Source organism: Apiospora hydei (assembly GCF_038363865.1).
Source record: "Apiospora hydei strain CBS 114990 chromosome Unknown utg000007l_segment0_segment0, whole genome shotgun sequence".
In the NCBI taxonomy this organism is placed as follows: domain Eukaryota; kingdom Fungi; phylum Ascomycota; class Sordariomycetes; order Amphisphaeriales; family Apiosporaceae; genus Apiospora; species Apiospora hydei.
The window spans coordinates 3245146-3265167 of record NW_027117366.1 but is presented as its reverse complement, the minus strand read 5'-3'; the positions used below and the strand labels follow the sequence as shown (position 1 = coordinate 3265167).

General features: G+C 58.7%; 4 protein-coding genes across 4 annotated transcripts; 1 reads left to right on the top strand and 3 right to left on the bottom strand.

Moving 5' to 3' along the window:
• Positions 1-25: 25 nt before the first annotated feature.
• Positions 26-12166, bottom strand: PG997_010137 (uncharacterized protein; the record flags this gene model as incomplete). The annotated part of the gene is made up of 10 exons (XM_066814452.1): positions 26-328; positions 372-1151; positions 1189-4760; positions 4852-6112; positions 6159-8069; positions 8165-9325; positions 9366-9730; positions 9759-10692; positions 10725-11455; positions 11530-12166. 10 exons carry the CDS (start codon positions 12164-12166, stop codon positions 26-28), a joined length of 11655 nt encoding a protein of 3884 aa, XP_066666414.1.
• Positions 12167-13285: 1119 nt separating this feature from the next.
• On the bottom strand, positions 13286-14704 carry PG997_010136 (FAD-dependent urate hydroxylase; the record flags this gene model as incomplete). The annotated part of the gene is made up of 5 exons (XM_066814451.1): positions 13286-13702; positions 13723-14021; positions 14097-14292; positions 14352-14490; positions 14562-14704. 5 exons carry the CDS (start codon positions 14702-14704, stop codon positions 13286-13288), a joined length of 1194 nt encoding a protein of 397 aa, XP_066666413.1.
• Positions 14705-15477: 773 nt separating this feature from the next.
• On the top strand, positions 15478-17130 carry PG997_010135 (FAD-binding domain-containing protein; the record flags this gene model as incomplete). Its single annotated transcript, XM_066814450.1, has 3 exons — positions 15478-16018; positions 16095-16524; positions 16797-17130. 3 exons carry the CDS (start codon positions 15478-15480, stop codon positions 17128-17130), a joined length of 1305 nt encoding a protein of 434 aa, XP_066666412.1.
• A 686-nt stretch (positions 17131-17816) lies between these two features.
• Positions 17817-19173, bottom strand: PG997_010134 (oxidoreductase; the record flags this gene model as incomplete). The annotated part of the gene is made up of 4 exons (XM_066814449.1): positions 17817-18393; positions 18443-18809; positions 18875-19008; positions 19070-19173. 4 exons carry the CDS (start codon positions 19171-19173, stop codon positions 17817-17819), a joined length of 1182 nt encoding a protein of 393 aa, XP_066666411.1.
• Between the last annotated feature and the right edge of the window lie 849 nt (positions 19174-20022).

Genomic DNA, 20022 nt, shown 5'->3' with positions numbered 1-20022 from the left:
TCTACAAATACAAATCTAAAACACATTATCGCCGCGACTCAAAGGCCTCGCTCTGCGAGCCACCTCCGACCGCCGCCTCCTGAGTGGTAAGGAAATAGCTGAAACCCAACTGCTTGATGCGTCCGATCCACCGCAGTCCTGGCATGGTCTCCAGACCGGCCTGACCGCGCTCCTTGGTGACGTGCTCCCGCAGCTCGCCCACATGCACCGCGACCGTGCTCTGGACGTGGTGGAACTTGGCCGCCGCGGCCCCGGCCGTGGCGTCGGCGACGGCACGGTCGTGCAGGAGCGTGGAGGCCTGCGTGGCGGGCATCATGTCGATGCGGCCCTCCCCAGCCGCTCATGTCGGGGAACAGGGCAGACAGGTCCACAAAGCGCACGAACTCGTCCAGGATCTCCTTCGGTGTTGTGGCGGCGGCGTCTTCGGGCGTCGGGAGGAAGCGGTACACGGACACGGGCACGCCGAGGGTCTCGGCGGCGCGCTCCAGGATGCGCTCGCTGGCCCAGCGGGTCCCGACGTAGCCGTTGCTGCCGTCGGTCGCGGGCAGGTTCGACGCGGCAGAAGTAGCGGCTGTCGAGTCGCGCGGGAGCACGCCGAAGGTCGAGATGTAGTGGACGGGGATCTGGCGCGGGCCGGCCAGCTTGACGACCTCCTTGGTCGGGTTGACGTTGATGGGGCGCAGGGTGTGGTAGTTGTCCCAGAAGGAGCGGACCGCGCCGAAGTGCAAGATGACGTCAACCTCGCCGGCGAGCAGCTTGAAGGTCTCCTCGGTGAGGCCGAGGCGCGGGGACACGAGGTCGCCGGCGTGCACGACGAGCTTGGGGGAGGTTATGGTAGAGAGCTTGCTGGCGTCGCGCACGGCGACGGCGTGGATCTTGGCGATGGACGGGTTGGCCAGGAGCTGGGGCAGGAGGGTCTTGGACAGGAAGCCCGTCGCTCCCAGGACCAGGACCGTCTTGGAGTCGGACTTGGGCGCTCCCGAGACGCTCTTGAGGAAATCGGGGATCGTGGGGACGATGGTCTCCTTATCCCAGTCGATGCTCTCGACCTTGCGGCTCTCGCCGATCTTGCGGGCCATGCCGCCGAGCGTGTTGTCGCCGAGGAGATCGACCAAGCGAACCGTGACGTTGAAGACTTGGCGGATCTGCGACTGCAGGCGGATGACGAGTAGCGAGGTTGCCGCCGACCAGGAAGAAGCTGGTCGAAGGGTTGATGTCGAAGGCGAGCTGGCTGTTGCCGAGGACAGTCTGCCAGACGGTCTTGAGCTGCGTCATGGTCGGTGTCAGTTCCTCCTCGCCTTCTTGTGCGCTCGTGGCGCGTTGCGGCAGGGGGAGGCTCATGAGGGCCTTGCGGTCGGTCTTGGAATGGTTCGTCAGGGGGATCTTGTCGATGGGAATGGCCAGGACGGGGATCATGTACTGCGGGATGGGAAGGTTGTTGAGCAGGTGGGCGAGGTACGCGCCGGAGTCACTGGGTTCTTGACCGGGCGCAAAGACTACGTGCGCGACGAGGAAGTCCGGGTCGCCTTGGCGCAGAGTGACGACAGCCTCGCGCAGCGCGCCGTTGGAGGCGGCCACGATGTTGCTCTCGATATCGTTCAGTTCGATGCGGAGACCGCGGATCTTGACTTGGGTGTCGCCCGCCACACGCGAGTGGAAAACCATGGCGCCGTCCTCTCGGAGGTGGCATATGTCGTTAGTGCGGTACATGCGGGTCCAGTTGTTGGCGATATCTTCAGGGGTAGCAAAGGGGTTGGCGACGAAGTGCTTATCGGTCAACTCCTTGTTGTTCAGGTAGCCTTGGGATACACCGGCACCACCAATGTAGAGCTCACCGGGCATTCCCGCGGGCAGAGCCTTCAGCTGCTCGTCGACGATGTAGGCGTAATAGTTGGGCAGGGAGAAACCACAGGGGATGCGGCCTTCCTCCATGGCCGACTGATTGCGGTACTCAACCTCCATCTTAGTGGACGAGATGGAGATCTCGGTCGGACCGTAGGAGTTGTAGACCCGCAGCTGAGAAAGACCCAACTCGGCAAACTCCTTGGTCAGAGTGCTGGGCAGCGTCTCACCACCACCAAAGGCGGCGCGCCACGAAGTCGCGCCCCGCAGGGTCTCGCCGCCGAACTGCATCCAGAGCGAGTATTCGGCGGGTGTGGCTTTGGTGTAAGTGATGGACTCTTCCTTCAGGATCTTGGTGATTTCGAGGGGATCACCGCGCTTGTCCCAGGGGACGACGTAGACCATGCCTCCGTTGGTCAGACCCGTGTAGATCTGGTCAGAAGAGTGGTTGAAGGTGAACGCGCTCTGTTGCAGGGTACGCTCGGCGCCGAGCTTCCACATGCTGGTGTATCCCTCGATCTCGTTGCGCAGACCGGCGTGGGTGACCATGATACCCTTGGGCAAGCCAGTAGAGCCACTGGTGTACAGGATGGCGGCGGTGTCGGTACCCTTGGAGACATTGGCGACGGGCGCCGTGGGTGCTGATGCGAGAGTAGACACATTGATGAGAGCAGCATTCGGCACGTTGAGCTGCTCGAAGTCACCAACTGTGGTTTTGTCAGCAAGTACGGCGGCAGGCTCGCAGTCAACGGCGACAGAGGCGAGACGCGGCAAGGGGTTGCGAAGATCCAAAGGTACGTAGATGCCGCCGATGCGCATGATGGCGAGCATCGAGGCTACCCAGTCCGCCGAAGCCGTCTGGAAAACAAGCACACGCCCTCCAGCGCCAACTCCGGCATTCTGAAGCGCCTTCGCGATGGCCTCAATGCGCTGGATCAGGGCAGAGTAGGTCCACGAGTTGCCATGGCCGTCTTTGATCGCGGTCTTGGACTCGTTTTCTTGAGCGACTTGGTCGATGCGGAGTGGGAGGGTTTCGGGCCACTCCGAGACCAGCTTAGGTCCACGGCCAATCTCCGTCGCTTTGGTCAGTTGTTGCTGGCTGAAAAGAGGGGTCTTGTCCAAGGACGATTCGGGGTTGGACGAGAGGAACTCCAGGAAGTGGGTGTAGGTCTCCATCAATAGCTTGGCTGCGGTCAGATCGTAGAGTCCCTTCTGCACGCGGAAGATGATGAGGGAGCCATTGCCGCTGTCGGTGACATCCAGGGTGATGTCATAGGCCGTGCGACCGGGGTGCACCTCCTGAAACTCCCACTGGGTGTTGCCCCAGGGATGGTTCTCCTGGGCGCCCTGGCGGTAGTCAAAGAAGGCTTGGAAGAAGGGGGCATGGGTAGAAGAACGCGCAACGTTGAGCTCATTGAGAAGGACATCGAAGGGCAGGCGAGAGTTGCCCAGCGCGGCATAGGTAGTGTCGCGGGCCTCGCTCACGGCTTCGCTGAACCGCTGGTTGTCCTGACGACGGAAACGGAGGGTGAGCAAGTTCAGAAAGAAGCCAATGCTGTTGTTGACGTCGCGGTCGGTGCGGTTGGCATCGGCGATGCCGATAGTCAGGTCCTTGGTATCTGCGAAGCTAAAGAGCATGGCCTTGTAGGCGGCGAGGTAAAAGTGGAAAGGGGTAGATCGACGCGACTTGCAGACGTTCTTGATGCGCGTCATCAGGTCGGCGTCAATTCGGTGCATGACCTGGTGAACGCCGAATACCTTCATGGCTCCGCGAGAAGCCGTTCGGGCCATGGGGAGAAGGGGCAAGACGGGAGGCTGCTGGTCCGCAGGGAAAACGCTTCGCCAATACTTGAGTTCATCGGCCATCTCTCCGGATTCGTATGCCTCCCGCTGGGTGCGCGAGTAATCAGGGAACTGGCGAGGGCTGGGACCGAGCGGCTCGCCCTTGTAAGCCTTCTCCAAATCTTGAACGAAGATCTGGAAGCTGACGCCGTCCATGGCAATGTGATGATAGTTGAATAGAATATAGTGAAGAGTAGGAGTAAGAGTAACAAGAACGATGCGAATCAATTGACCGCTCTCCAAATCAAAAATATGCTGCTGCAGTTGGTGGTACAACGTCTCGACCTCCTCGAAGGACTTGGCCTGCTGGAGCTCGAGACGGATGGGGGAGTTGCCGATGACCTTCTGGTACGCCTGGTCGGCGCGGGTCTCGTGCTCGACAAACGCCGTGCGCAGGGCCTCGTGGCGGGCGACGACCATGCGGACGGCCCGCTCCAGGTCGGCGACGCGGAGGCTGCCGGCGACCTTGTAGTAGAAGGCGACGTTAGACGTGGTCTGGTCCTCCAGCAGGAGCCGAAGGAACCAGAACCTTGACTGGCCGAAGGATATCTGTTCAGTCTTTAGGAACTTTCTTATCGGGCGCGCGACGACGGCGGCTTTCTTGGGCTCCAGAAAAGTAGACGTACCGGCGGCCGCGGGGAAAGCCGATCGCGACCCCAGCTCCGTGGCCGGGGTTAGAAGGTTCGCGGGGCTTGTCTCGCTCTTGGGACTCGAGGCTCCGGACGGCGCGGAGCTGGAGCTGGAACTGGCGGCCGGGCTCTGCGCCTTGTCGGTGGCCACAGGCTCAGAAACGGTGGGCGCCGACGCCTTAGGTGCGATCTTGCTAGCGTCTCCGGTGCCGATGGTGGCGACGAGCTCCTCGGGCAACTTCTTGAAAGCAATCTGGCAGAGCTCGGCGACGGAAGCGCCACCGACGACCTTGAGGACGGGGATATCAACCTTGAGCTCCTTCAAGAACCAAGATCGGACCTCGACGGCAACCAGAGAGTCGACACCCAGCTCGACGAGGGAAGCTTCGGGGTCAATTTCCTGATCCGCAAGCTGCAGGATGACCTTGATCTTGGCCGAGAAGCAATCTGTAGGGCACCATTTGTTAGCCGCAAACTTACTTGTCGTCATGATGTAAAGGGGGTTAGGAAGGGGGCGGGGGGCGTGGGCGGGCTTTACCTTGGAGGACCTTGACGGCTTGCTCCTCATTCGCAGCGCAGGCAAGCTGCTCGGTGACGGGGAGGGACACCTTCTTGCCCGAGGAGCCGCCGTCGGACTCGGCGCTCTTGGCCTCGATGATGCAGTGAGAGAACAGAGCGTTGTCGAACCACGGACCCTGGATCTCCTCATCGTCGCGGATGGTGCGGATACCGGTGGTAATGATGGACGAGGGAATACGCTCCTTGTCGCCCGGAACGTAGTAACCGGCGCGGATGGTCTCGGCGAAGACTTGGCGGAACTCGGCCTCGGAGATGGCCATCAGACCGAATCGGGTGAGCTGGTCAATGACAGCCTGTCCAGCCGTCTCGACGTAACCGATACCAGCTACACGACCGATGTCGAAAGTGGAGGCGGCCAGGCCGCGGCGGCGTCTCTGGCGGGACAGGGTGTTCAGGTAGCCGTTGGCGGCGGCATAGTTGGACTGACCCGAGTTACCAATGACACAGGCCGAGGAAGAGAACAAGATGAAGAAGTCAAGGTCATCATCGAAGAAGATCTCGTCCAGGTAGCGCGAGCCGTCGATCTTAGGACCGAGCACCTTCTGCATCACGTCCACCGTCATCTTGGAGAACAGGCAATCTTGCAGGACCATGGCGCCGTTGGCGACACCGGCAATGGGGGAGCAAGTAGCCTTGATCTCCTTGACGAGAGACTCAATCGCGCTCTTGTTGGTGACATCCAGAGAGAAGATCTTGACAGTCGAGCCCGACTGCTGAACAGACTCCAACCAGAGAGGGTCGACCTTGGGGTTTCTGCTAGTCAAGATGACGGTTCCAGCGCCGTTCTGAATCATCCATTCGCACAGAGACTGTCCGATCTGACCAGTCAGACCAAGCATCAGGTAGGTCTTATCCGGGGCGAAGAGCTTCTCCGACTCCAGCTTACGGAACTGGACATTGACCTGACCCTCGTGAGCCCAGTTAACGGCACTGGTGGAGTGGATGGCGGCCATAGAAGGGCTACCAATTTCGGCAACCTGGATAACAAGCCCCTCGACTCCCTCAACTGGTGCCTCCTTAGCCCGTGACACAGCCTCGGACAAGCGAGTCTTCAAGTCATCCAGTGCATAAGACGGAGGAAGCTGAGACTTGGCTTGACTCAATTCGGCGTGGCTGATCTTCTTGGTGGCTGAAGGCAAGACGCGCGCAACGGTCTGGCTGAGCTCGCCATCGTGGACCAAGTCAAGGAAGTGGGTCGCCTTGACCGAGCTAAGCAAGGTCTGGATGACATGGCGCGGGGAACGGGGGCTCAGCTTGATCCATGACTCCGGGAGTTGCACTCTCGGCTTGGTCGGCAGAGATGCTGAAGGCCACGCGAATGGACTTAGCCGCAGCCAGTCGCTCAATGGCGGAGGCGAGGACGCGATCTTGGCCAGAGAGGTGCACCAAGACGCTGCTCTTGGCGGACACGTTCTGGAGCAGGGCAGCGGCCTGGAGCTCGCTCGAGACGCCGACCAGAAGGCGGTCCGCGGACTCAGGGGCACCACCGGCAGCAACGCTCACAATAGGAACCGTCTCACGCAGGTTGGAGAGGGAAAGGGCGACGATGATGTCCTTGGATGTAGTCTCTTCGCCGACCGAGACGTAGAGGAACGAATCAGCCGCCACATTGATGGCCTGGACAGACGAGCTCTTGACATTGACGACGGGGGCGTCACCGGTGGTGGGGAGCGGCTGGTCCACCAGCGCGAGTGCCGAGTTCTCCGCGGGTGAGACGGCGAAGTTGGAGCTGGCGGCGGGCACGCTGGTAGTGATGGTGCGGCGGATGGAGTTGAGGCGGGCGTTCTGGCCGACGTTGTGGACCACACGGGGCACCTTGAGCTGGTTCTTCTCGAGGTAGCACTCGGGCTCCTTGGACCAGAGGAACTTGCCGCGCTGCTTGCTGTAGCCGCCCTGGCCGTCCCACTCGTCGACGGCGATGGAGCGCAGCAGGTGCTCCGCGATGGCCTTGGAGACGTTGTCGTCGAGCGCGGGGACGTCAAGGTGGTTCATGTTGATGTGGTTGTACTCGTGGTGCATGGCGCGGCTGAAGGTGATACTGGCCATGTGGTAGGGCTCGCCCAGCTGCGCGTTGACCGTGACCCAGAGGATGTTCTTGGCCAGCTCGTACATGCGGTTGAGGCCCTCCATCTTCTCCGACGTCACGTCCTTGAAGATGGGGGAGTCGATGTCGACCAGGTTGATGAAGGTGCTCATGGAGCCGATGGCCTCGGCTTCCGCGCTGGTGGGCAGGTTGTCGAGCACCGTGATCTCGCCGCAGTGGCGGTCCAGTACCTCGGAAATCTCCTCAACAAGGCGAGCGCCCTCGAGACTGGCACCTCCCATAATGACCAAGTTGTCGATGAAAATCGAAGGAGCCTTCTTGTTGGCAACGCGGGCCAGCGGCTTGCGCAGGTAGTTGATGGAGTCATCCACAGCCTGTGCCGCCATGATAGACAGGGGCCAAGCCACCGTGTCGATCTCGGGGGTGATGGCGTCGACACCGCCGAAGCCGGCCTTGCGCAGGGCATTGTGCCACTCACTGGGGGTGATGGTAGGCGCGTACTTGCGACCGTCATCAATACCCATCCACCAACCGCTCAGGCCACCCATGATGTTGCTGAAGCGAACAGCGCCGTTGTCGGTGATTTCCAGCAGGAACAGGTAACCACCGGGCTTGAGCAGCTGGCGCGTGTGCTCGAGCGTCTTCTGCATGGACGAGGTCGCGTGCAGCACGTTGGAGGCAATGACGACGTCGTATGAATGCAGCTCGTAGCCCTGCGTTGCGGGCCCCTTTTCCACGTCCAGCGTCTTGAACACCATCTTGTCGCTGTACTCCTTGAACAGCACCGCGGCCTTCTCGAAGAAGCCTACCGAGATATCGGTGTAGGTGTACGAGGACATCTTGTGGCCGATCTTCTCGAGAACCGCCTTGGTGGCACCACCAGTACCGGCACCGATCTCAAGGATGCGGGCGTGGGGGTATCGGTGGACGAACTGCTCCAGCATGCGAGCGAGGAAGGTGTTGTAGATGGCGAAGCCGAGACCTTGCTTGTAGAAGTCGTCGAGCAGGTTGTTGGGAAGCATGTGCTCGAGGATGGTGGTCTCACCACGAACAGCCGCGGGGATGTTCTCGCCGACAGCACACAAGAGCGTGATGTCGACAGAGTCGATCTGGCTGGTGAGAGCCTGGATGGTCTCGGGGTGTCATTCAGCCACTCCTTCTTCAAGGTGGGGTGGCGACCCTGAGACGCGAGCGAAAGCATATGGTTCATGTAGTCACGCAGACCGGCATGATGGGGCTGGGCATTGGCCCAATCCTCGTCGGTGATCTCGGCCTGCCACTTGCGGAGATAGTGGAGGGAGACCCGCTCACACAGAACAGCCAGCTCGGCCTGCTCGGCAGTGGGCTTCGCACCCTGCGGGATGGACGCTCCCTCGGGCGAGGCGTTGGCGATCTTGGTGTAAGAGAAGAGACGGCGGTCGTCCGCCTCGGTGGCCGGGGCGAAGGGCTTGATCTCCAAATCTTCTACCTGGACCATGGCGAGGGATCCACCTTCGGTGAAGATGTCGATGCTGGCAGCGAAGTCATCCGTGTTGGCCAGCGAGGCCGTGACGCGGAGCTTCTTCTGCGACAGGGGCAGCGAAGAGCAGACCTCGGGGTTGATGCGGATGCTGCGAATCGAGGTCGGGACGTGCAGAGACCAGAGACGCTCATCGCCAGGGGCAGAGAAGGCGAGCATGGAGGCCTGGAACGACACATCGAGCCAAGTAGGGTGAACCAGGTACACGGTGGACTCGGAAGTGGAGTAAGGGTACGAGTCGACCAGGACAGAGGACTGGTTGAACCGTCTCTTCAACTCAGACATACCCCTGAAGTTCTCGTAGTAGCCATATCCAAGCTTCGAGAGGGAGTCGTAGAATCTGTCAGTCTCGACCGGTGCCATGTTGGAAGACGAGAGAGGGGTCGAAGCCAAGGCATTCAAGTCCGGCTCGCCAAACTCCACCTTGATGCTTCCGCTGGCCATGAGCTCCAACTCGTTCTCCGTGGCCGAGGTGGGGCAGGAGTAGAGGGCGAAATCGGCCGTAGTAACCTTGCCCACCGTGGTGATGCTGGTCAAGGAGAAGACGGTCTCGACGCCGACGTTGGTGTCATCCTCGAAGGTGATGGCGCGGGGGATGGTAAGGTCGTGAAGCTCCAGCACGGTGATGCTCTTGCCGGCGGCCAGGATCCTGGATGCTTCGATGGCCATGGCGCAGTAGCCAGCGGCCGGGAAGACACACTGGCCTTGGAGCTGATGGCCCTCGAGCCAAGGGATCTCCGACACCTTGAGCACATTCTGCCAGCGGATCTCGCGCTCGTTGGAGTCCGGATCGCGAACACCCAGGAGCTCGTGAGGGCGGTTGCTTGCGTCCACGGGTCTGGCGCGACTTGCGGGATTCCTGCCAGTGGACTCGGTTGTGGTTCCATCGGTATGAAGGAAGGCCGGTGACCAGCTTGGCCTTGGTGTCAGGGCCAGATACGAGGCTCTGGTAGCCCGGGAAGCTGACACCTCGGGAACCGAGCAGGGTCCAGATAAAGCCGAGGGCGTCGGAGAAAGATTGGACATCGCTCTTTCCACGGCTCAAGACGCCAGTGTACGGGAAGGCGCCCGTCCGCACATCGGCAATGTTCTGAACAGCCGGTCCCTTCAATGCCGGGTGAGGACCAACCTCAATGGCGTAGGCGATCTGGGGATCGCTTGCAACGGCGTTCTTCACGGCATCAGCGAAGCGAACCGCATTTTGCATGTTGTCCTTCCAGTAGACGGCGGAAAGCGAGTCAGACGCCTCCAACAGGCTTCTCACTCGGGGTGACACTAGAGAACCAAGAGCAAGATCCATCACGGTCCTCCTTGACCTTCACGCCACAGGCCTGGAGGGCGCTAACATAGGCCTCTCCACAGGGGTACATGTGGTGGGAGTGGTAAGCCGTGTCCACCTTGAGGGCGCGCGCGAACTTCTTCTCCTCGTCGAAGACCCGCTTAGCGTGCGCGATGGCGTCGGCATCACCCGACAAGGTCACACTGGCCGAAGAGTTGTGGGCAGCAATGGCGATGCGGCCCTTGAACGCGCGCAGGTTCACGAGCTCCTCGGCATCCTCCCACGAAGTGCCCACGGCCAACATGGCACCCCTCTGCCCGGTGGCCGCGTTGCCGGCCAGCTTGGCGACGACACCACGGTAGTAGGCCGCACGCAGCGCGTCGCAGTCGCTCAGGAACCCGGCGGCGTAGGCGGCGCCCATCTCTCCCGAAGAATGGCCCACGACAGAAGAGAAAGTGACATCGGCGGCCTTGAGGAGATCCACAAGCACAATCTGGATGGCGGTGCACAGGGGCTGAGACAGAGCGGCCTCAGCAATGCGCGACGTATCATCTCCAGCGAGCATCTCCTCCACCAAGCTCCACTGGGGGCGGTCGGGCAGGGAGTTCAAGTGCTCCTCCAGCTGCGCGACACGCTGGCGGACCCAGGGGAAGCTACGAATCAGCTCGGCACCCATGGCAGGCCACTGCGCACCCTGACCCGTGAAGACACCCAGCACATGAGCCTCGCCCTTGATATTGGCCCTGGTGCCGACGGCGACACCGGGGTTCGCTTTGAGCGGAGCCAGCTTGCCGTCGATCTTGGTCTGGAGCTCGTCGATAGTAGCGGCAGAGAAAGCGACCTTGAATGGCAGCTGACTCCTGCGCGACTGCAGCGTCCAGGCCAGGTCGACGGGGTTCACCTCCGGGGTGGCGGCGAGGTACTCGGAGTAAGCCTGCAGCTGAGCGACGAGGGAAGCCTCGGAGACGGCCGAGAAGACGAAGGGGTGACCGGTGGCTGAGGCTCAGCAGCCTCGATGGCCGCGGAAGTGCTGGAACGGTACTCCTCCAAGATGGCGTGGGCGTTTGATCCTCCGAAACCGAAGGAGTTGATCGAGACACGGCGAGGGACGTGGCTGGGCAGCTTGGGCCAGGGCATGATGCTCGTGGGAACTTGCAGGCCTTTGTAGAACGGCTCGATGGCCGGGTTGAGCTGGTTGAACAGCAGGTTGGGAGGAATGAACCCGTGTTGGATGATGCCCGAACCCTTAAGCAGACCAGCCAAGCCAGCCGCACCTTCGGTGTGACCAATGACCGTCTTTACGGAACCCACGTACACCGGCTGGTCAGGCGAGGCGTACTGCCCAAAGCACTGGTGAATGGCGGCGGCCTCCTTAGGGTCACCGGCCTTGGTGCCCGTACCGTGGGCCTCGAAGAACTGGGGCCGGTCTTCAGGATTGTTCTCCGGGTCGAGGCCGGCCCGGCTGTACACCTCCTTGATGAGGTCGGCCTGCGCCTTAGTGCTTGGGACGGTGATACCGTTGGAGAAACCGTCCTGGTTGGCGCCAGTCTCCCGGATAATACACTCGATGTGGTCGCCGTCGGCGATGGCGTCACTGAGTCGCTTCATGACGATGGCGGCCACACCTTCACCGCGTGCGTAACCATCCGCTTCCGAGTCCCACATGCGGGAACGGCCGGTGGGCGACAGCATCTTCATTTTGCTTTCGAAGATAAAGACCTCTGTCGTTTGTTAGTAAGTATGCTTTTAAGTGGACCTTGGTCTTATCCTATCAAGTTTAAAGGGGGATACATACCAGGTCCAAGGATAACCTGGGTGCCGGCCGCCACGGCAACACGCGACTGCCCAGTGCGCAGGAGCTGCACACCCTGGTGAACAGCGATCAGACTGGATGAGCAGGCCGTATCGATGGTCATGGAAGGGCCGTGCCAGTCGAAGAAGTAGCTGACTCGGTTGGAAATGATGGCACGATTCGTACCAGTGGCGAAGTAAGTCGGAATCGTGGACAAGTCCCTTAGAAGCGTGTCGTTGTAGTCCACTCCCATGGTTCCGACATAGACGGCGGTGTTGGAGCCGCGCAGGGCCTCGATGGTGTGGCCACCGGCCTCCATGGCCTCGTAGACCGTCTCGAGGAGGAGCCGCTGCTGCGGGTCCATCGAGTCGGCCTCGTTGGGGCTGATATTAAAGAAGGCGGCATCGAAGACCTTCAGATCCTCCTGGATAAGGTACGAATGCCTCACGTTGGTGCTGCCGTGGTGAGTACCGTCCTGGTGGTAGAAGCCCGTGGTATCAAACCTCTCGGGCGGTATCTCCTTGACAACGTCACGGGGCTTCTCGATGAGCTTCCATAGCTTGGACGGGGAGCTCGAGCCACCGGGGAAGCGGCAGCCGCTGCCCACGATGGCAATAGGTTCGGGTGCTTGAGAAACCATTGTGGAAAATGTTTCACCGTGTGTATGTCTGGATGAAGAAGCGAAAAATGGCACAGAAGGAGGAGTGGTCTGATAGAAGGGGTATGAATTACAGTGTGTTGAAACCACTGGCAAGTTCGAGATCGGCTCTGGCTATAGCATCCCCTTTGGAGTAATTAGGTAATGAATGTTCAAAGTTTTGCTCGTGGAGAACAACCAGATTACGGGCAGTCTTTGGAACGCGGGGAATTATATAACATACATATCATTCAACATCGGGCATTTGTGCCTTGGGTCCTCTATCATCACCAACCTGTTCACGGATTACTACGCACTATTCGGCAGTCAGGACTCCACTCCCATCCATCACTCTGTTCTAGCCGCTGACTGCATTGCTTGTCACCGAACCTCTGGGCCCTGGGGATATCTCAACTGTCAAGTAATAGGTGGCCCACTCCGTCGGTGCCAGCACGTTGCTTGAAACCGCATTGGATATGGTTCCGTTCCTGCATCCAGGCGAACGGACGACTGACTCAAAAGGCGCCGAATCTGGAACGCCCCAATGAGTCCCGGGCAAATCACCCCTGTCTGCGACCCGCACCGAGAGATTAAGCATCTAAGCGAATGGGCCTTTTCGAATCCCAACACCCCTACACAGTCTCAACAGCAACTGATAATACTATGGCTATCTAGTAGATGTCTCATTCGGTTTCGAGTCCTGCACCACGCGGCGAGTTTGTCGCCCAAAAATAGCATATTGCATGGTTGAGGCGCGCTTGATCAGGGCAATGTTCACCATCTATACTTTTTTATAGTATTAGCAGAGTTTCGAGTGGGAAAAGAAAATTGCATGCCTTAACTCTGGAGACCCGGGCAAGCCAGATGTCATGTATTGTATAGGTAGTCAGTCGGCCAGGACAACAAGTTCGGCTCCGACAAGGGGCAACTGATATCGGGTATTGGCTTATACTAGCACATACTGCCGTATGAATCGCACTGATTTACTGGCAAAACGGCGGCGTGAAGCACCCGAATATGACAACGTCGAGAGTTCAATAGATGGAGGCTCAAGAAACCAGACATGTTTGGATTTACACACTACACTATATTGACCGTGTGGCTGCCATTGGTCAAGTTCTACTAAGCCAACTTGGGAAGTACAATCGGTACCTGAGGCAAAGGCCTCAAGAGCTGGTTGGCCGTGGTAAGCTTGGCGTTGGGGTCCTTGGGCTTCCCGGAATCCGCATTCCGCGAGTTCTGGACAGCCTGGACTCCACGCTCCAGCATCTCGGCGTTGTACTCGGCGACCGCCGCCTTGACCGCCGCGATGTCCTTGCCGTCGGTCTTGCTCAGGAGCTTGGACAGCCGCAGGGAGTCGATGAAGGCGTGGTAGGCGCCCTCACCGCGGAAGGGCGTCATGGCGTGGGCCGAGTCGCCGAGCAGGACGACGCGGCCGGCCGGGAGGGCCTCGAGCTCGAGGTCGCGCCAGATGTGGGGCTCCGTCTTGATACCCGAGGCGGGGGTCAGCTCGAACAGCTCGCGCAGCGGGGCGGCATGCTGGCCGAGAGCTTCAGCACGTGGTCCAGCTTCTCCTGCTGGGTCGCAGACCGGAGCCAGTGGTCCGGCTGGGCCACGTTGGCGTCGGGCTGCATAAACATCCAGTAGTGGCGCCCGGACACGCCGTCCGGCAGGGCGTGGTGCAAGCCGTTGAAGTGGGCGAAGCCCTGGGCGGGGTTCATGTAGACGTAGGCGCTGTGGCCGAGCTCGAGCTGGCGCTTGAACTGCTCGCCCGTCAAGGTGACCTCGCCAACGATGGCGGCGAGGGGGATGACGTTGAGCAAATCGCTGGCCGTTCGTTTGAGCAGGTACTCGCGAACTTTAGCCAAGGAGGCGGCGACGGTTAGCTTGATTACGCACACAGGGGTTGTCAGCGACTGGAGATTCTACATACCCATACTGTTGATGCCATCGGCACCAACTACAATGTCGCCTTTCGCGCTGGTGCCATCCTCGAAGTAGACGGCAGCGCCCTGATCGTCATGCTCAATGCGCTGAACCCGCTTGCCCCATTGGATGGGCAAGTTGGTTGAGAGCCACTGCCGCAAGCGGAATCGCTCCGAGCGGATAATGGGCGCCTCTGGGGTAGACTGTTTGGTAGGGTAGTGTTAGAAAGAGGGGGCAGCTGCGGATAGTGTCGCCCACCAACCTCAACGCCAATGCGTCCATCCCGGCCCGGTATGTACACGGCCATCTGAGCCGGGAGGTCATGCGGCTGCAAGTGATCCGTGGCGTCCTTCAACTTGGGGAGGTCCGCCGGGAAAGCCTGCTGCAGCTCATCGACGATGCTGCATAAGCACGCGTTAGCAAGACGGGTCGATATGCCTAGTTAGAGGAGGTTTCCTCAGGGCCAGCTCACGTGTGAATACCAATAGCCCAACCTTGGAAACGCGATTCGGGTGAGTCATCTCGCTCGAAAATCTCAAAGGAGACTCCCAGCTTGCGTAGGCACTGGGCCAGGCTCAGGCCGCCCACGCTTCCTCCGACAATTAGGACGTGCATCTTCTCGTTGTTTACGTGGATTGCGATGATCTGTGGGACACCAAAGACAGGATGAATGGCAGCGTATAGTGAAGTACCAATGTGTTGGTGAGTTGAAACCTTGGTGGATAGATAGGTAGTAATCAGAACGACTATCAATGCGAATCTGATATCAGTCAGTAAGTCAGACAGATAGTCATAGGCCACACGCAACCCACGATTTACCGGATGTGAGTAAGTCTGTAATCACCGAAGTAAAGTTGGGGAGTATGCCTAGTCCTCTTTTCGGTGTATTTGGCCCTCGTCCTCGTGCCACTCGGATCCACAACAAACCAGGGGGTCTGGACAGGGGTCAATGTGCTCGACTGTCCAATCTCTCGGCGACTTTGATTGACGGTTAGTTCCAGATTGGACACAATACGAAAGTTGCATAACATGCCATTTATTACTACATTCAGCCTGCCAGACTTGTGTCTCCACCTCCACACCCATCCACGTGTTTCAGCTGTTCGGAATGTACCGCGTGGATACGGTGAGTAGTGCCTCCAGATCTGACTCTCTATACCACCCTTTAATTTGGTCATGCGTCCTAGCAAGCCAAACAGACTTTGGAGCTAATATAGGCAAGTTAGACAAGATAGACAAGGGAGGCAGCAGGGCATTTGACAGAGATGCCAAGCTGATATAACAGAATCATCGCCAGGCCCTCTGGCTCACGAATCATCCACACACAACTCCGCATTCACTCGTTCTTTCTCCGTCACTCGTTCTACACCCTGTCCACCGAATCCAACATGTCCCCATCTGGTATCAACCTGCTAGCCCTGCTGGGTTCGGCGATGACTGTCGCGGCTTCACCATCGCACGCCCCCGCGGCAGCCAACCTCTGCGATCTAGTCGCTTCCCAGCTCCCGGGTCTCGTCTCTTACCCGGGACAGGCAGTCTACAACGCCTCCCAGGACGGCTACTACACGTCCAACGAGAGAGACCTCTCGCCCTCCTGCGTCTTCCGCCCCAGCGAAACTGCCCAGGTCTCCCAGTTCGTCAAGCTGGTGGCCCAGAATGGCGCGCGTGACAAGAGCGGCGCGTATAAGCCGCTTTTCGCCGTACGCGGCGGTGGCCACACGCTGTGGTCCGGAGCGGCCAACATGGACGGCGGCGTCACCGTCGACATGCGCGGCATGAGCTCCTTGGCGGTTAGCCCCGACCAGAAGATGGTTTCCCTCGGTGCTGGTGGCAAGTGGAGCGACATGTACCCGCAGCTCGTCCCTTACAACCTCACCATCGCGGGTGGCCGTGTTCCAGGAATCGGCGTTGCAGGTTTCGCACTCGGAGGTAAGATGGCATGGCAAATCAGATATCAAGTTCCATGCGAGATAACAATGGACTAATGTAACAATGTATCCTCTAGGCGGCGTCAGCTTCCAGGCCCGTCGACATGGCTGGTCTTGTGACAACATCTATGGCTACGAGGTCGTTCTTGCCAGCGGCGAAGTTGTCTACGTGACTTCTGACTCATACCCAGACCTCTGGGTAGCGCTCAAGGGTGGCTCCAACAACTTCGGCATCGTCACTCGCTTCGATGTCGCCGCTTTCCCCTCTACCCAGATCTGGGGAGGCACCGTTACCTACAACTACACCCCCGAGGTCTTGGATGCTCAGGCCAAGGCTTTCAGCAACTTCATGGACCCCAAGAACTTCGACGATGCCGCCATGATGGGCGTCATCCTGGGCTTTGCCAACCCGGGCGGCTTCTCCGTCAGCAACTCGCTCTTCTACCTGGAACCTACCCCTATCCCAAGGCCTACAAGGAATTCACCTCCATCCCTTCCACGGGCAACGTGATCCAGACTGCACCGGTTGGCGACGTTGTCGCCTCTTTCGGCAAATTCCTTCCCGCACATCTGGCTCGGTAAGCACCTTTTCAACCACAGTAGTGTATTCCATACCATGCCACTCATGCTAATCAATACTCGTGCTTAGCGCTACCGAGCTCGTGTTTTCCTTCAAGAACGGCGATGCTGCCCTGTACTCGGAGCTCATGAAGATCTTCGAGGACGGCGTGAAGCCCCTGGCCAACGTCGACGGACTGAACATCCAATTCCTGCTCCAGCCCCACCCCCGTCACCAACGGCACCAACTCGCTCGGCCTCACCGCCGGCGAGTCCGACGTGACCATGCTCGACTTCACCATCGCCTACAACAACCCTGCCGACGACCAGATGGTCGAGTCGCAGCTCGCCACGGTGGTAGCACAGCAGAAGAAGGCGGTCCAGGACCGCGGGCTGCTCATTCCCTACATCTACCTCAACTACGCCGACAAGTCCCAGGACCCCATCGGCAGCTACGGAGGTCAGGCCAAGGACAAGTTGAAGGCGGCCAGCAAGAAGTATGACCCGACTGGTATGTTCCAGAAGGCTCTTCGTGGCGGATACAAGGTTTTGTAAGGACTTGACTCCTCTGCGGCAAGGGAAACCGGCGCTACTACCTTTCCCCAGTTGTATAAATAATTACTCTTTCTTCACCTACGGTATCAATCAGGTCTTAATTGCGGTCCACCTATTATATTGTGCCCATTGTAATGTAAATTATCATGTTTTTTGTCCACAATTTTGTTCGGGGCCTTCTTAAGTGTGAACAACTCGTATAGCCTACCCTTCGACTGACAGATGCCGCGACTGGGTCTATCAGTTTCGTGGTTGGTATTGTGAAAGTTTTTGAGGTCTGGAAAGTATTGGGCACAATATGTTCCTTTTGAATTCATGTGCTTGACAATGACATGCACAGTATTAGTGTCTATCTCTCTGCCCGTCTCCCAGCACCATAAAGTCAAAAAGAAACGAAAGAGAAAAAGAAAGCAATCACGTCGCGACTTGCCACTTTATCTCATCCAAGCTGCCCCTGGTCATTCTCCTTCCTACGCCAGGTCTCAACGATGAACCGAACAGGTCAAGTCATTATTTTTTCATTTTCACGATAAAACATAACATCAATTGCAATACATGCTGCCAAGAATGATTTGAAACTATTAAAACACGGTACAAGAGCGCGATAAGGTATTAGTTGCCAACGTAAAAAAGAACATGACCAAGTCTCTCCAGGACCACCAAATCCAACCCCATCATCCGCTGCTCTAGCTAGGACGGTACTTGCTGGTGGGGCGAGGACCCAAGCCGCTCTTCTCGTAGGCCATGTCCAGCATCTTCATCTGGGCCACGGAGTCCTCGCCCGAGATCCAGTGCGTCACGGGGCGGCCCTTGACCTTGTTGACGAACTGCTCGAGCTGGTGGCGGTACGACATCCAGTAGACCTCGCCGGGGAGGTTGGCGAACTCGCCGCCGGCCTCCTTGAAGGTGTAGGCCTTCTTGGAGGTGGTCGTCTCCCACTTCTTGACGACCTTGCCGTCCTTGGTGCGGATCACGTTCATCTCCTTGACGTCGATGCGGTGCCAGAAGACGCCGTGGATCATGCCCTGCAGAGTGAGCTCGCGCGTCTGGTACTTGGTCTGCCCCGCGGGCAGGCTCGAGTCGGCCACCTCGACCTCGCGGCACTTGACCGTCACCCACGACGGCTTCATGACGGTGCCGCCCTGCAGGGTGCTCGAGGCGGTGCCGGTGCCGCCGTTGGGGAAGCGGAACTTGGCCTCGAACTCCCAGTCGCACTTGTCGTGGATGCCGTCCGTGTAGGGATTTGGTCGTGCAGCTCGTGCACTCCTCCGGGTCGGCGCCGAAGAGGGTCCGCAGGGCCGCGTAGTTGTACGTGCCCATGGCCATCATGCTGCCGCCGGCCAGGGGGTAGTTGAAGTGGATGTCGGTCTTCTTGGTGCCCCACCAGGGAATCATGGAGTGCGAGACCACGTCGACGACGTCGGCGGGGTCGATCAGGGACTGGAAGAGCACCCACGAGGGGTAGAAGCGGCTGTGGAAGGCCTCGAGCAGCACGGGGCCGTTGGGCTGCGACAGCTCGGGCATGTTGAAGAGGATCTCGGCCTCGGTCGAGTTGGAGACGGACGGCTTCTCCACAAGGACATGCTTGCCGGCGCGGATGGCCTTGGCCGCCCACTCGAAGTGCAGACCGTTGGGCAGCGGGATGAAGATGCAGTCGATGTTGGGGTCATCCAGGATTTCTGGGAACGAAGTACTTCGGTCAGCTAGCGTATCCATGAGGAGTGAGGGGTACCGGGCAACATACCCTGATATGTGTCCCGGACTTCGGGAATGCCGTTCGCCTTGGCAAAGGCCTCGGCCTTACTCCTGTCACGAGCTGATACGCACTGGACGATGACTTCCGGGTGCGACTTGGCGGGTGTGATCAAAGCTAAAGGTCTGTTGCAAGTCAGTACACAAGGTACAGGCTATGATTTCATTATTTTGTGACCCGACTTACGCAATGTTGGCTGCACCCAAAACACCAAACCTGAGGGCACCACTGGTCTTGGGCGGCGTGGGTGGGCTAAACACCGACCAAAGACGGCTGATCATACCGGCCATTTTGTCTGTCTGTTATTCCTTGGGGTGTCGGGATTTGATGTGGGGGATGGCGGGCACAGGGCGAGGGACTTGGCCTGATCAGAAAATGGAACAATGTTGAATAAATGATCCGAGTTGTCGAGTGTGCTGAAAAGGGGACTCTGCTAAGGGCCTTATACCAAGAGGACTAGGCTTGGGGCAAGAAAGTTTCCGAGGACCGTTTTAACTAAAACAGTGAATGCCCCGAGATCCGTTCCCCTGATTGGTGGATTCGGGGTCGGGGTCAAGCGACTATACACCCCAGCCTAGCCACCCTGAACCGACCCGCAAAGCCCACAGCCCGGACGCGCAAGCCAATCACACTCCCTGATATCAGTTGAAGCTTTCGTTCCCACCCGTGGGCTCAATGCTAGCAGGGTGAAGAGGATCCAAGGGACTGACAAATGGCCCACCCAATCTATCCCCATGCAAAAGTCGCCGAATGCTCTATCCACATTCGCGTGTCATGCCGTCGTACAGCGCCTCTGATTGGTCAAAGCAACATTCTCGCTCTATTCTCGCCTTCTTCTCGCTCTATTCTCGTCCTATCTTCGTCCATTGATTTGCGAAATTTGACGGGGTCCCTGGTATAGATGAAGACCCTCGTATCTCTTTGACCCTTGTTTGAGGTTGCATCATGCATGAGCAGCTGGTCTTCTATTCATATTGTTCGCTTATTTGATTGCTTACAAAGACGCCCTCGTTAAATGCCCTCGACCTAACAGGCGGCAACCGATTTGCCCGATACGCCTTCGATAGTTTGATTTTTCTAGGGTCCGGTTCTTTAGTAATTTGTTGGGTATACGAGGACGACATACAGGACCTCATTGA